At 38.5% G+C, this 13647-nt stretch overlaps 2 protein-coding genes and 1 long non-coding RNA gene across 6 annotated transcripts; 1 reads left to right on the forward strand and 2 right to left on the reverse strand.

The window, feature by feature from the left end:
- The first annotated feature begins 292 nt into the window (after positions 1-292).
- Positions 293-1984, forward strand: LOC133830869 (transcription factor MYBS1). Its single transcript, XM_062260961.1, has 2 exons — positions 293-856; positions 1194-1984. The coding sequence occupies exons 1-2, from the start codon at positions 396-398 to the stop codon at positions 1666-1668; spliced, it is 936 nt and encodes a 311-aa protein (XP_062116945.1). The 5' UTR covers positions 293-395; the 3' UTR covers positions 1669-1984.
- A 139-nt stretch (positions 1985-2123) lies between these two features.
- On the reverse strand, positions 2124-13044 carry LOC133830868 (histone deacetylase 15). 4 transcript variants are annotated; one of them, XM_062260956.1, is made up of 19 exons: positions 12924-13044; positions 12650-12691; positions 11992-12076; positions 11709-11888; positions 11466-11580; positions 10772-10848; positions 6992-7067; positions 6796-6860; positions 6420-6475; positions 6054-6177; positions 5825-5950; positions 5635-5685; positions 4997-5065; positions 3967-4075; positions 3588-3667; positions 3186-3268; positions 3060-3105; positions 2629-2800; positions 2124-2520 (listed from the first exon to the last, which is right to left on the reverse strand). In XM_062260956.1, the coding sequence occupies exons 3-19, from the start codon at positions 12055-12057 to the stop codon at positions 2393-2395; spliced, it is 1623 nt and encodes a 540-aa protein (XP_062116940.1). In that variant the 5' UTR covers positions 12058-12076; positions 12650-12691; positions 12924-13044; the 3' UTR covers positions 2124-2392. The 4 variants fall into 4 exon arrangements, with proteins under 4 accessions (XP_062116940.1, XP_062116944.1, XP_062116943.1 ...); XM_062260960.1 differs by lacking the exon at positions 12924-13044 and having other exon boundaries at positions 3588-3628; positions 12650-12870; XM_062260959.1 differs by lacking the exon at positions 12924-13044 and having other exon boundaries at positions 5843-5950; positions 12650-12869.
- Positions 4662-4990, reverse strand: LOC133830870 (uncharacterized). Its single transcript, XR_009892260.1, has 2 exons — positions 4790-4990; positions 4662-4692 (listed from the first exon to the last, which is right to left on the reverse strand). It is a non-coding gene; the product is annotated as an uncharacterized LOC133830870 (long non-coding RNA).
- Positions 13045-13647: the final 603 nt, after the last annotated feature.

A 13647-nucleotide genomic window follows, 5' to 3' on the forward strand; every position in this document is an offset into this window, starting at 1 on the left:
CTTTTTTTTTCTTTATATTTTTCAACTTTACACTATTATAAGTGCTATTGTCTCATTTCCAAGTAAATTTAATTTAACAATCCATTAAAAAAAATTAATAAAAGTATTCACACAAACAAATACCTATATAGAGAATTCTCCTTTTAAAAAACTTTTTTTTTGTAAGCATGATATGAACATGACAAACAACCCATCCTTTCAATTCCAAAGTGGTCCTCATCAATTGATAGTTTATGACAACCTCACTCCTTATCCTACGCACACACTCCGTCTCTTATCCTACACACTCAAAGAATTAAAAAAGAAAAAGAATAAATTAAATGAATCCCATTTTTTCACCATTTCCAAAATAAATTGAACAAAAAAAAAACACTCAAAACCATCTTCTACATACCATGTCAAGTACTTCAACTACTACTACTGATATCACTACGACTTGGAGCAAAGAAGAAGAGAAGGCTTTTGAGAACGCCATAGCCATACATTGGAGCACCACAGATCAAGAGGATGAGGAATCGGAGGAGCAATGGCAAAAGATGGCTTCGATGGTTCCCACTAAATCCATGGAGGAGCTCAAACGACACTACCAAATGCTCCTCGACGACGTCACTGCTATCGAAGATGGTCGTATCCCAGTTCCCTACTACACGGTTCCAGCAGACTCTTCTAAGACGATGATGGGTAAGGACAATTCTCATGTTGTTTCTGGGTCGGAGAAGAGAATGAGTTCCGGCCATGGGAGTTCTGACTTTTCAGGGCTTCAAGGTCACGACTCTGGTGGCCATGGCGGCAAAGGAGTATCTAGAGCTGAACAAGAGCGGAGGAAAGGTATTCCGTGGACTGAAGAAGAGCACAGGTACTGTACACACACATATATTACTTGTTCTTCACTGAATCTACCACTGTCGCCAAAGCTCTGGGATTTTTTTTTTGTTACGAGGTGGAGATTTATTTATTATTTAATAAATTTATAACAAAACCTAGAAATATGTGCCTTGTAAAAACATTCATTTTTATTTTATTTTTTCCTCAACTGTCAGAAATATGGATAGGCATGTTTTTACCCCTCTGGTACAAATTAGATCTACTGAGTTAGTATATGGATTTCTGAGACTGAAAATGCATGAGTATTTTGATACAGAAACTGCCTTTTTTTCCCCTGGAGAAATGAGTGTGAGAATTATTTATTTCAGGTTATTTCTATTGGGTCTTGATAAGTTTGGCAAAGGGGACTGGAGGAGCATTTCAAGGAATTTTGTAATTTCAAGGACCCCAACCCAAGTGGCCAGTCATGCCCAAAAGTACTTTATTCGGCTGAATTCAGTGAATAGAGATAGGAGGAGATCCAGTATCCATGACATCACGAGCGTCACCAATGGGGAGGTTCCACCTCACCAGGCTCCAATCACTGGAGTACAACAGCCCAATACCAACTCGCCAAGTGTACCAGCCATTGGGGCGCCACCGGTGAAGCACCGCGTTCAGACCCACATGCCCGGAATGGGTATGTACGGTGCACCAATGGGGCACCCTGTGGCGGCGGCATCGGCCGGCCACATGGCTTCGGCTGTTGGGACACCTGTCATGCTTCCGCGTGGTCACCATCATCATCCTCCTTATGTCGTGCCTGTTGCGTATCCTATGGCACCACCAACAATGCACCAATAATATCTACCATGTTTTTAGGTCAAGCACTCAGTTTGAGCATAAACTGAAATTGTTTATTTTACTTGACTCGACATTTTAAATATTTTATTGTTTCGCAACGTTGCTAACGAAAACAAAAGAGATAAGAGTAAAACCGAGGGGAAAAAGAGAACGAAAAAAAAAAAGAAGAATAAATAGCAAAGAAGATTGAAGGGGTATGTTTTCTTTTTTAGTTAATTAGAAATCCGGATTGGATTTTAAAGTTTTTTTTAGATTCGGAGTTGAGTTGTACATATTCATTTCTTACTGATTAAATTTGAAAACTGTCAATGATTAACTTCCAATTAATAATTACAATTTCAGTGTTAGCGGTTGTGACTTGTGCAGCAAAATTACAGGCCGTTGGCGTTGATGTATAAAACGATCAGTTGTGGAGACCTTGTAGAAAGAAAAAAAAAATAGAAAGAAACAAGCGGTGAACAATGAGCAAATGAGAGTGCACTTAAGCTTGCGTAGAAGCGCATTGTTTTGGCTAATAATTTGGTTAGAGCGAGTAAAGCAAATCTAGTACTTGGGATTTAGCTGTGCTCTTCAACAAAGGCCGTTAACAAAGAAACGATGGTAAGTTCTCACCTAAAGCACATGCAAATTCAAACTACCTGACCAAGCAAAAACTGAAGCTAGAAGGTATACAAAAATGCCAGATCCCTAAAGATATGGACGGCTGCATATTCAATTGAGAAAATCAATGTCCACTCTTCATTTTAGAGTTAAAATGCCCTTTCAAGAGATGATAAATAACCCTTTTTCGCCCCCATCTCCACCATATAGGTGCGAGAATCTTTCTCCGCAGCCGCTTTTTCATTTGTTTTCCTGCAGGCAAGGATTACACATCAACTCAATTAATAGGTCATGGAGAGAGAAATGCATCTTAAAATCTACTTATTTTTTCCCACGTTCTTGAAAGAGAGGGATCCTCACTTTTGTTCTTAAGTGAGTACATTCCCCACTGTGATTGCAGTTTGGCAAAGGTAGATCCAACTGTAGGCCAGAACTTCATTTGAATCCGTAGGACCTCTATAACAGCTTGCAAGCCAGATTTTGAGGGTAAGACATTCTGTAATTCAGATTCTGGACTTTCTCCTAGCAAAACCTTCACAAATGGAAAGATATATAAAAACATCAACTTGCAGGTTTGTCACAACTGCACTGCTTGAATGCATAACACAAGAATGCGACTCTTCAAACAGTCTTAACCACAACAGATTCTGGCTTTATATCTAGTGATAAATTTTAACTTATAGATCAAAAATGAAGAGAAACGACATCTATGTGAACACCCAGATACCAGATAAATGTTACCCAAATAATGAAAGATATAAGGCTTTTCAGAAATAAAAAGATTTAAAGACCTTAATCACTGAAGTTGCAGAAGATGATATTGAACGAAGATTATAGCTGTAAGAAGATTCATTATCCAAAGTTAACTCAACGTAGAAACTGAACGGTAACCAATTATCAAAAGGTCAGTCACAAACCCGCCCTCAAGAATAACGAGCAACTTTCCACCAGAAAGGTCATTCAACATCTGGGTCATCTTTGCATAGCCAGAAGGAGTGACCTACAAGAAAAAAATTTAGACACTCAAGGTAAGAAATATGCAAAATACCAACACTCAATTGAGACAGATTCCAACGCAGGGAAATAAAACGCAAAAATCTTATCCATCAAATTCTTTTTTCATATATTAAAAAAAACAAGTATCAGTGGAGACCCAATAATAGAGCAACCTCAGCTTTTATAGGCCAATAAACTACTTGTATAGTTCATCATAAGAATGCAAACAACCAACTACACTGGCAGTCTGGCAATAATGTTTACCCAAAGGAAATAAAAAAGAAAATGCTAAAGTACAGTGAGGTAACAAGAAGAATCCTTACTTCACAGCACCCTAGGGGATCACCTCTTGCAGCATCAAATCCTGCTGATATGATGGTTAAATCAGGGGAAAACTCGGAAGCTGTAATAGCAGAGGTTCAGCATACTCGATACAAATATGCATAAACTGTGAATGCACACCCAACTAAGGGTGCAAAAAGCAAAGACAATGCAAGCTAATACCAAAATTATAAACTGATCAAAGCACATGCCAATTCTGAATAATATAAATTACTGATTATTTGCAGCTGTGTTTGCTTGAAAAGATTATAACATATCAATCAAACTTCTAAGCGAACACCCAAGTGATAAATGACAATAGTAATCAGTAGAAGCTTCACAAATATACTTTGTTAAAACATAATTGGGGAAAGTAATGACCTATTGGAAGCACAACATGCTGAAATGCAAAAACATAATCATTATCACCAACTCCCTTGCGACTCCATGGAACATTTACACAAAATCCTTCAGCCCCCATTGTACCAACCTGAAGAGTATGAGGTCACACACCCAATAGTTATAATCCACTCATGTAAATGTTGTTTAAACCAAACGTGTAAAAATACACGTTTTACAGATGAAAAAGATACCTATAAGTAAAACTTTTTTCCCCATAAATCTCCAAATCATTGATGTTACAATTTGGTTGTTAATGGTCGGTGTAAATTTTTTCTACCCTATTCTATAGGCTTACGCAGAACGGCAATCCCATGTTGCTATCCCATAAAAAAAATACAAGTCTGTAACTGATAGGCCTCCCATAAGATTTACTTGTGTAAGGATAGAAGAAGTAACTAAGTTGTTGTAATTACTTGTTTGTTTAGCGGCTGATTGTGTGTTGACTGCTATTGTTAGTTTGTTTCGGGTTTTCAGGCTGTTAATAGAGTATTATAGTTTGTCGCCAATTTGTAGAAGGGGTCTTCAGGACTAAAAGAGACTATCTCGAATAAGCTATTGTGCTGTTCTTTACTTTAGTCTCTGATTTGGGGGCTAAGGTCTTGAGTAAGAGAGAAGAGGTTTTCAGATATTGGTTGAGTTCTATTATAAACGACGTCAAAGCATTACAGGTTGAGAACAGCACAAATTGTCCATTTTAGTTGTTAACTGTGGTCATTCAAAACATCAGAAAATCAACGGGAGAACAAAACCTTAATTCTGGAGCAAATTACAGATAAAATGACAAAGAAATTCATGAAATCACCTATCCAGGTCCATAAAGGCTCCAAGTCAGATAAAGTCATTCTACTTCTTAGGCTTGTATACGTGGCTGGTGCATAATCTTAAAAAACTACAAACTCGTGTTTGCAGCAAAGCAGTCTAATTGATTCAAGAACAATAACCAACTATCTTCTTCAATTTCCTGGGAAAATAAAATAAAGATAAAAACAATACCAAACTGAACCGATACCTCATCAGCAGCCCCAGTACCAGGATAAAACTTTCCTCCTTCATGTCTATGTAAGGATACATACAAGACCTAGAAATTAAGGCAAATACATCAGCATTGGAAAAATTGCAGTATATAGAGCACCTCCACAATTTTCTTTTTTTGATAAGAAACAAGATTGTATTAAAAAGGGATAATGGGAATTCATCTGTATTACAGTCTACAACTGCATAGAGGCTGCCCACAAGATTTTTATATACCATATTTAAAGAAAATAATTTTTTTCATATGCAAGAAATAAAGAAAACTTTAATTCAGTGCATACTTAAAAGTGGTCATAATACCAAATTATACCGTGATACTTTAATTCAGTGCATACTTAAAAGTGGTAATAATACCAAATTATACCGTGATAGAGCAGTAATATGAATACACATTGCAGATATTTAAAATATTGATACTGGGTATCTATTGCCGAATCAAAGTACTTGTGACAGTCACAACGTACATTATAAAATTAGCATACTCTCCATCCCACATACATAAGTGACAAAGCCAACACCATACCACCTCCTCCAGCAAATCATTTCACTGGAAACGAGGCTCAGTCAAAAAGTTGATGCATAGCAAGATCAAAATTCAATTATAATAGTGCTCACCGTTTTGTTCTGGTCAAATATCTCTTGTGTACCATTTCCATGATGAACATCCTGCAATAATAATAGCCAAAATCAGTCGTAAAACAAAAACAAAAGCAATAGCATCAGATGAATCTTCCTAAACAGTCACCAAGTGAAATCCACAGACAATGTAGTAAGCAATGAGCATAAAAAGTCTCGGCCTTGTTACCCAATCAACAATTAGCACCTTCCTAGCCCCTGCAGCCTGAGCTGCTACCGCAGCAACTGCAGCATTATTATGAAGGCAAAATCCCATGGCCTGCCTTACGCCAGCGTGATGACCAGGAGGTCGAACCTGACTCATCCATTAAAGATTAGCAAATCTAAAGGGCCCAATATCCAATGAAATGATTAATCAAATCACTCCAATAAAATAACAGGGAAGTAAGCTCTCATACCAGAGCAAACCCATTTTTGACACGACCAGAAACAATGGCTGAAGCCAGATCAGCACATAAACCTGCTGCAAGTCTAGCAGCACATGCTGAATGCTCATTAGCATATGTATCAGAAGTAAAATAACTGCAGAAACAATAAAACTACTTAATAAAAGACTCAGTCATCTTAACAATCATTAAGTATAATTAAATGACAAATTAAGAGAATTCTGATTGAATACCAAACTTATTGGGCAACTGATGGCAAGTAAATCAAGAGGGAAGGAAAGGAACAACCACCTACCACATGCTTAAGAATAATAGAAGGTTTAATAACAAAGATACCAACTCACAAACAGATGGAGAGAGAATCACCAATTACCATACCTAGCGAAAATCTTGCTCGTGTGATCAACAGCTTCGATATGCTCCAAGGAATGAACCTTTAATTTCAACAGTAAATGCAGAATTATTATGAGAGGGTTACAAATAGTTGTCCAAGCTAAAACCCAACTGGGTTCAGAAATTTTACTATCATATAGCAACATAAGGAGGTGTCTCGTCATCAACCAAAAGAGGATAAATGATAAATGAAAAGGATTGTCAAATTATATAAATCAGCAAGCTATACATCACATGATACAAACATTGTCAAACATAGTGGCACACTTGTTCCCTAAGACAGATTCCTAACAAAATAATGACATTTCATTAGTATGATAATCTGACACATTCATTGCCAAGTAACAATTATTACTCTCACCATCTGAAGTTCTTCTTTGGTAATTTCTCTAGCAGTAATTGGGTAGCATCTTCCGGGAAAAATACCTGCAAAGCATTATAATTTTTTTATTTAATAATCAATCTGAGAAAGGTCCATTGACCAGTGAAGAAAAATCATTAAAAAGCTGACAGGTATGTATATATTTCTAAGATGGAGATATTAGAAATGTACTAACCAGCTATAGCAAGGCTGGCAGCAATAGCTCGAAGACGATCAGGTCTTTCTGGGTGCGGATGTGATTTCATTTCAACCTATTCTAGCATAAATTATAAGCGTGCATAACAATTATCAGAAAAAAGAATTTTCACATATTACATAAGAAATCAGCAGATTCAATGGGCAAGCATAGTGTATGTTGGGTCTCTTGTATGTGAGGGTGGGTAGTTTGTTAATTGCTGAGTTTGTTAGTGGTGAGCTGATACAGTGTCCGAAGAGTGAGAGAGAGGATATGCTAGAACTTGTGTTTACTTTCTTGCATCAGGAGGGGGACCCAGGCTCTCGAATACCAGGGGTTGTACTTGGTGCTTTGGTTTTCCTACTAGATTGAATAACAGCTCTCTCTCCTTATTCTATCCTTATGCTATTGTGCACTGTTCCATTGCATCTAACCCACTTGCAGGTAGTCGGAGCATATCAATTGGTATCAGAGTAGTTCATTTTTCTGGATGCCGGCGACTCGGATGGAGTCCAGAGTTGATGTGGGTGTGTTGAAGGAGACCGTTCAATCCCATACTCACGATTTGGTTGTGGTTACTGAGAAATTGGACCTGGTCCTCAAGGGGCAAGCCTTCATTGCTTCCGAATTGGCCAACCGTGGCTTGAGTCTCAGCCACCGTGGGCAAGGAGACGCACCACCTTCGTCAGGGTCGACACACGGCAGCAGCAGCGGTAGTGGCTTGCGTGAAGGGTTGAAAGGGCGTCGTTCGAAATTTCGAGCTCGAAAGATTGAACTCCAGTTTACTCGAGCGGGAACCCAGATGAATGGACTTATCGGGTCGATCGGTATTTTGGGTTGCAGTGGTTGTCAACGACGAAACAACTTGAGGTGGCGGTGTTGTGTTTGGAAGGGGCGGCTCTGGTCTATAGTCCGGATGAAGCTACTCATGAGAAGCACCTCTCTATAGTTCTGCACATTTTGGCTACCCACCAATTGTATGCTGACTTGAAGAAATGTTGTTTCGTTCAGTGTAAATTGGAGTATTTGGGGCATATCATTTCAGGTGAAGGGGTGACAGTGGAGTCCTCCAAGGTTCAAGCTATGTTAGAGTGGTCGCTGCCCACTACACTCAAGGATCTCCGCGGGCTTTTGGTTTGATGGGGTACTATCGAAAGTTTGTAGAGGGATATGGAGCCATCGCTTGACCCCTGACGGACCAGCTCAAAAAGGACCATTTTGGTAGGACAAAGACAGCCACTCAGGCATTCAATGCTCTCAAGCAAGCCATGACTTCAATTCCCGTCCTTGCTATTCCAGATTTCTCTAAAACTTTTGTGGTAGAGACCGATGCTTTAGGGTTTGGCATTGGGGTGGTATTGATGCAAGAGGTTCGACCTCTTGCCTATTTTAGTCAGGTATTGAAACCGCGAGCCCAACTCAAGTCTATCTACGAAAAGGAACTTATGGCCATTGTTCTTGCTATTCTTAAGTGGCCCCCATACTTGTTGGGGCACAAATTTGCCGTGTGTATCGACCAGCAGAGTTTGAAGTTCTTGTTGGAGCAGCGACTTGTCACTCCGGAGGACAAAAAATGGCTGGTTAAGCTCCTTGGCTACGATTTTGAGATTCAGTATCGCCTGGGCGGGGGAAATTGTGCAACTAATGCCTTGTCTCGTGTGGGTGCCGCTAAGTGTTCAATGCTCACATTCACTTCTTGGCTGGATTGGGATACAGTTGATCAAGAAGTGCGGCTGGACAATTTTTTTGTCTTGTGTGCTTACTGACTTGGCAGCGGGTACGGAAGTAGCGGATTTTGAAATTGATTGGGGGCGCTTAATAATGTACAAGGGCAGGTTGGTTTTAGCTGCTACTTCCTCCTTCATTTCTCATTTCTTGAGGGACTACCACTCTTCGCCGATTGGAGGCCATTTTGGGGAGTCTCGCACTTACCAACACTTGCAAGGGGAAGTATATTGGGTGGGCATGAAACGAGCAGTAAGAGAGTTTGTGCAACGGTGCGAGGTGTGTCAACGCAATAAGCATATTGCTATGTCTCTCGTGGTTCTTTTGCAACCTTTGGCGCTGTCTGAACGAGTATGGGAGGGTTTGACTATGGATTTCATTGAGGGGTTGCCTAAATCTGAAGGGGTAGATACTATCTTTGTGGTGGTTGATCGCTTGAGCAAATACAACCATTTTATTCCTCTCAAGCATCCTTTCAACGCTCGGATTGTGGCTGAGGTGTTCTTCCAAAATGTGGTCAAGTTACATGGAGTGCCTCGCTCCATAACTTCTGATCAGGACCGAGTGTTTCTTGGTCATTTTTGGGCAAAGCTCTTTCGCTTACAAGGCACGGAGCTGCGGCACAGTACCGCCTATCACCCACAAACGGATAGACAATCGTAGGTGGTCAATCGTTGCTTGAGACATCTTCGTTGTTTCACTTCTGACCGACCACAGGTGTGGGCAAAATAGTTTGCGTGGGCTGAATATTGGTACGTCCTTCCACTCCTCTTTGGGTTGTACTCCTTTCAAGGTGTTGTATGGGCGTGATCCTCTGCCTTGATGCGCCACTCTACTGGGTCTACATCGGTCTTAACTATGGACCAGTGGCTGGAAGAACGAGACTCTTTCCTTGAGGACTAGAAGATGCACTTGTTGCGTTCTCAGCAAAAGATGTAGACTATCGCTGACTCTTCCCATCGACATGTTGAATTTTAGGAAGGGGATCAGGTGTTTGTCAAACTTAGGCCCTACGTCAAAAGACTTTAGCCATCCGCAAAAATGAGAAATTGGGAGCTAGGTACTATGGTCCGTTCAAGGTGTTGCGTCGCATAGAGGCAGTTGCCTATCTTTTGGACCTTCCTACCTCATCGGCTGTTCACCCCGTATTCCATGTGTCCCAACTCCGAGCTCAGTGGGTTTTGCCCATTCTTCCCCGACATTGCCTCCTACCTTAATTGTCAATCTTGAGCTCATTGTGGAACCCGCAGACATTTTGGATGAGCGTCGTCGTTCTACTAATTCTGGAGAAGTGTTGATCAAGTGGAAAAACTTGCCCTTGTTTGAGGCTACTTGGGAGCTCTTTGACACCATCCGTTCCCAGTTTCCTTCTTTTGACCTAGAGGACAAGGTTAAAGATTTTGGGGGAGTAATGATAGGCACGAGATCCATTTTACATATGCTAGGAGGGGTAAGTGGGTCAATGGGTAGGCAAGCATAGTGTATGTTGGGTCTCTTGTATGTGGGGGTGGGTAGTTTGGTAATTGTTGAGTTTGTTAGTGTTGAGTTGATATAGTGTCCGAAGAGTGAGAGAGAGAGAGGGTACGGAAGAATTTGTGTTTACTTTCTTGCAACAGGAGGGACCCAAGCTCTCGAATACCTGTGGGGTTGTACTTGGTGCTTTGGTTTTCCTACTGGATTGAATAAGAGCTCTCTCTTCATATTCTATCCTTCTGCTATTGTGAACTGTTCCATTGCATCTAACCCACTTGCAGGTAGTCGGAGCATATCAACATGCACAAAATAAGGGGGAAAAAAAGCTCCAATGTAATTATTTTTTTTATGGATATTAGCATTCTACACAAAAGATTGTGAACTTGCATGGGCCAAAAGAAAATAAAGGAAACATTATAACAAAATGTTCTCTATTCAAATTCACGCATTTCATAAAGATCGCATGAGCAGATATTCAAGAGAAGGGAAACAGAAAAATAGTGTTTAATTAAAAAAAACAAAAAATTAAATAGAAAAAGAAACGTATAAAGCGAAAGGATAGTTAGATCAGCAGCACCATACTTCTGAATGTAGCAACATCCTCTCGTCAAAACCTATTGCTGTGAATCTACTTGGAGCAGGATTTTGTGCAGATTCATCTACACGCAACCGATGAAGACAAAACAGTTACAACTCAATTCAAACAAACAAACAACTAATTTCCATTGCTTATAATTTTTCTTTTTATCTATTGCATAACATCAGATACAAATTGACACATATTAAAAACTGCAAGCATTTCTATCATTACAATTATAAGAAACGATCAAGCAGCATAATTGATGTTGGTACTGTCAAATATTGAATAGTAGAAAAAGGAAGAAATCAAATGAAAACTCTGTGATTGCAAATAACTGCTCCTTAACAATATCTATCAAAAGAATACTTGCTCTCTACATGCGTAATGAATATAAATGCCACATAAATATAGCCCACTTTAGCAACATCCAAAGCACATGTTTCCCTATAAACACTCTTATAAATGTTTCCTGAAATTGTTTCTATCTTCTTTTTTTTCTTCACTAACCTTTTCTGATTCTTATATAGTGCTGTTTCACTGCAAACACTCATACATGCCACCTCAAATAAGCAAACAAACCACAAGCAGCATGTAAACAAATTTTGATCAGAAGCTCATCAGGTTTCATTACAAAGGATACATTACACAGATAGCAAGAAGCATCATATAAAAGAAAACTTTAAATTTTATAACCACCTTTATGCCTTTCTTTAATTTCCAACTCCAAACCAGTAAGATTTGAATCTTGAAATAAGGGAGAGGCCAAAAATCCATGCCTCAGGATCCCAGATTCTTTGTGTTCTCCACATATCTACACAAGAAAAAGAGATTGTACCAAGTTACCTTGCAAGAAAAACCAAATAAGTGTTGAAAAAATAAAGAGGGTGAAAAAGAAGAAGAAATGTATCCAGAAAGAAGGGGCATAAGCCATAAACATACATCACAATGGACAATGTCATCAAAGTTGAGCATCGTACAATTGGGGCAGAACCACCTCACGACTTCGACATGTTTCTGCAAGGGCTCCCAGTCACTGTCATCATCATCCTCATCAAATAGATCATTGATGTCATACATATCTTGAAAAGTCAGTTCCTTGTTGTGCCGTCTCGCCTTTTTCTGCAGAGAAACAACAATAGATTCCCAATTTGATCATTTACAACCACATTTCCAACAAGCATAAAACCTGAAAGAGATTTGACAAATCCATTGATCCACTTACAGACACAACATCAGATTGTGAGCCAGAACATAGAATTTCTGAAGCATTGCTGGATACTCCTGCCATATTTTTCTCCCCACAACTTCTGTCACAAGTTAAAGCACTAGTTCCATCAAACCGCAAATTTCCAACCCTTGACATGGAAGACTTATAACAGCCTAGTCATTTTCTAAAGGACTCATTTAATTTGACAAATTTTGGGAATCGCGTTGTGTTCAGAGTTCACATTCTCATTTTTTCAGCCAGAATCTTTCCTTCATAAATGCATTACAGTCCATTCCAAAAAAAACTTCTTCATTTTCGTTCCAAAAAGAACACGGAAAGCATATATAACCATTATTCAGTATTACTATTTATAATTTTCTCAACTTTCTCTTCCTAAAAAATGCATTTTATGGGGAATAAACTTAATTTGGGATATTTTCCGGGAATTTTTTTCCAAGAAAAAAATAGCTTCAAGTACAGTCAACAAGGACAGACTGCTACATTTTCTCGGAAAAAGTTGACTGCTGATATTAATCTTAACAAATAAAAATATTTACAAATAGTAAAAAAAAATACGAGTGACTGATTGATCAAACCCTAATTTCTAGAAGAGATGATAATGATGAAGAAGTACGCGGAAAAGAGATAGAAGACGATGGTGAAGTAAGCAGACCTGGGAATATGCTGCGAATTCTACGACTCGACTGGTGCTTCTCTGTTTCAAACGCACCAAAGATTTTTAGGAGAAGAAATGATTCCAGACTTAAGACCTCCGAACTACCATATTTAATACAAATACTAGTAGTAGAGGGTTTTTCTTTCCACTTTGGCCCTTAAAACTTAAAAATGCAACAAAACATAAAAAAATAATAATTTTATGAAATTATATTTACGCGGATGTAATCTTATCAGCCAAATAATACCCATTAATCTTCTTATTTTCCTACATTTAACCCTCTTATCGATGATAGCTCGGTATTGGTGGAGTTGTTCTCTTCATCATCGTAAAATTTGCTGGTTGGCCTGTCACAAATTATGTTTTCTTAAAACTCAAAGAGGGTAGGTTTTCCATCTTTTGTGTACCATAAGCAAGTCCTATTGGCTTCACTCCTACTTCCTTAGCTGCTTTGGTTATTAAGGCTAAATATTACTATCATAAATACTTTTTAATAGCTTCAAGTATTATGTTAGTTTATTTTAATTTGTATTGTATTTTCATTGTATCAATAGTGAATTGGTTTTTTCCTTTCTGTTATATTTAATTCTGTATATTTTTAATATTTCAGTTTTCTCATTATTGTAACACTATATTGTATTTTTTGATTATGTGCTCTACTTTTATGTGCCTCTAAATTTCTTTGATACTTTCTAAGTTGACTACTTATCTCTTTAAAATTTTATATTAAAATTCTCTTCTTTGACCTTATTGTTTTGTTATACTAATGACATATTCATTTAGTTGGGTATACATCAAGTTATGTTTGGCGAAGCATTATTTAGGGGTGTCTGAATTGGGAATGGTGAAAATATTTTGGCCTTCAAGGGCCCTTGGCTACCACATCTTTTTTCATTCTTGCCTACAACTATGGATGTGTCCAATTCATATTTGTTGGTCAAAGATCTTATATTAGATAATAGAGATGGCTGGAATATGGATCTACTCCAAATGCA

Source organism: Humulus lupulus, chromosome 4 (genome assembly GCF_963169125.1).
Source record: "Humulus lupulus chromosome 4, drHumLupu1.1, whole genome shotgun sequence".
NCBI classification, from domain to species: domain Eukaryota; kingdom Viridiplantae; phylum Streptophyta; class Magnoliopsida; order Rosales; family Cannabaceae; genus Humulus; species Humulus lupulus.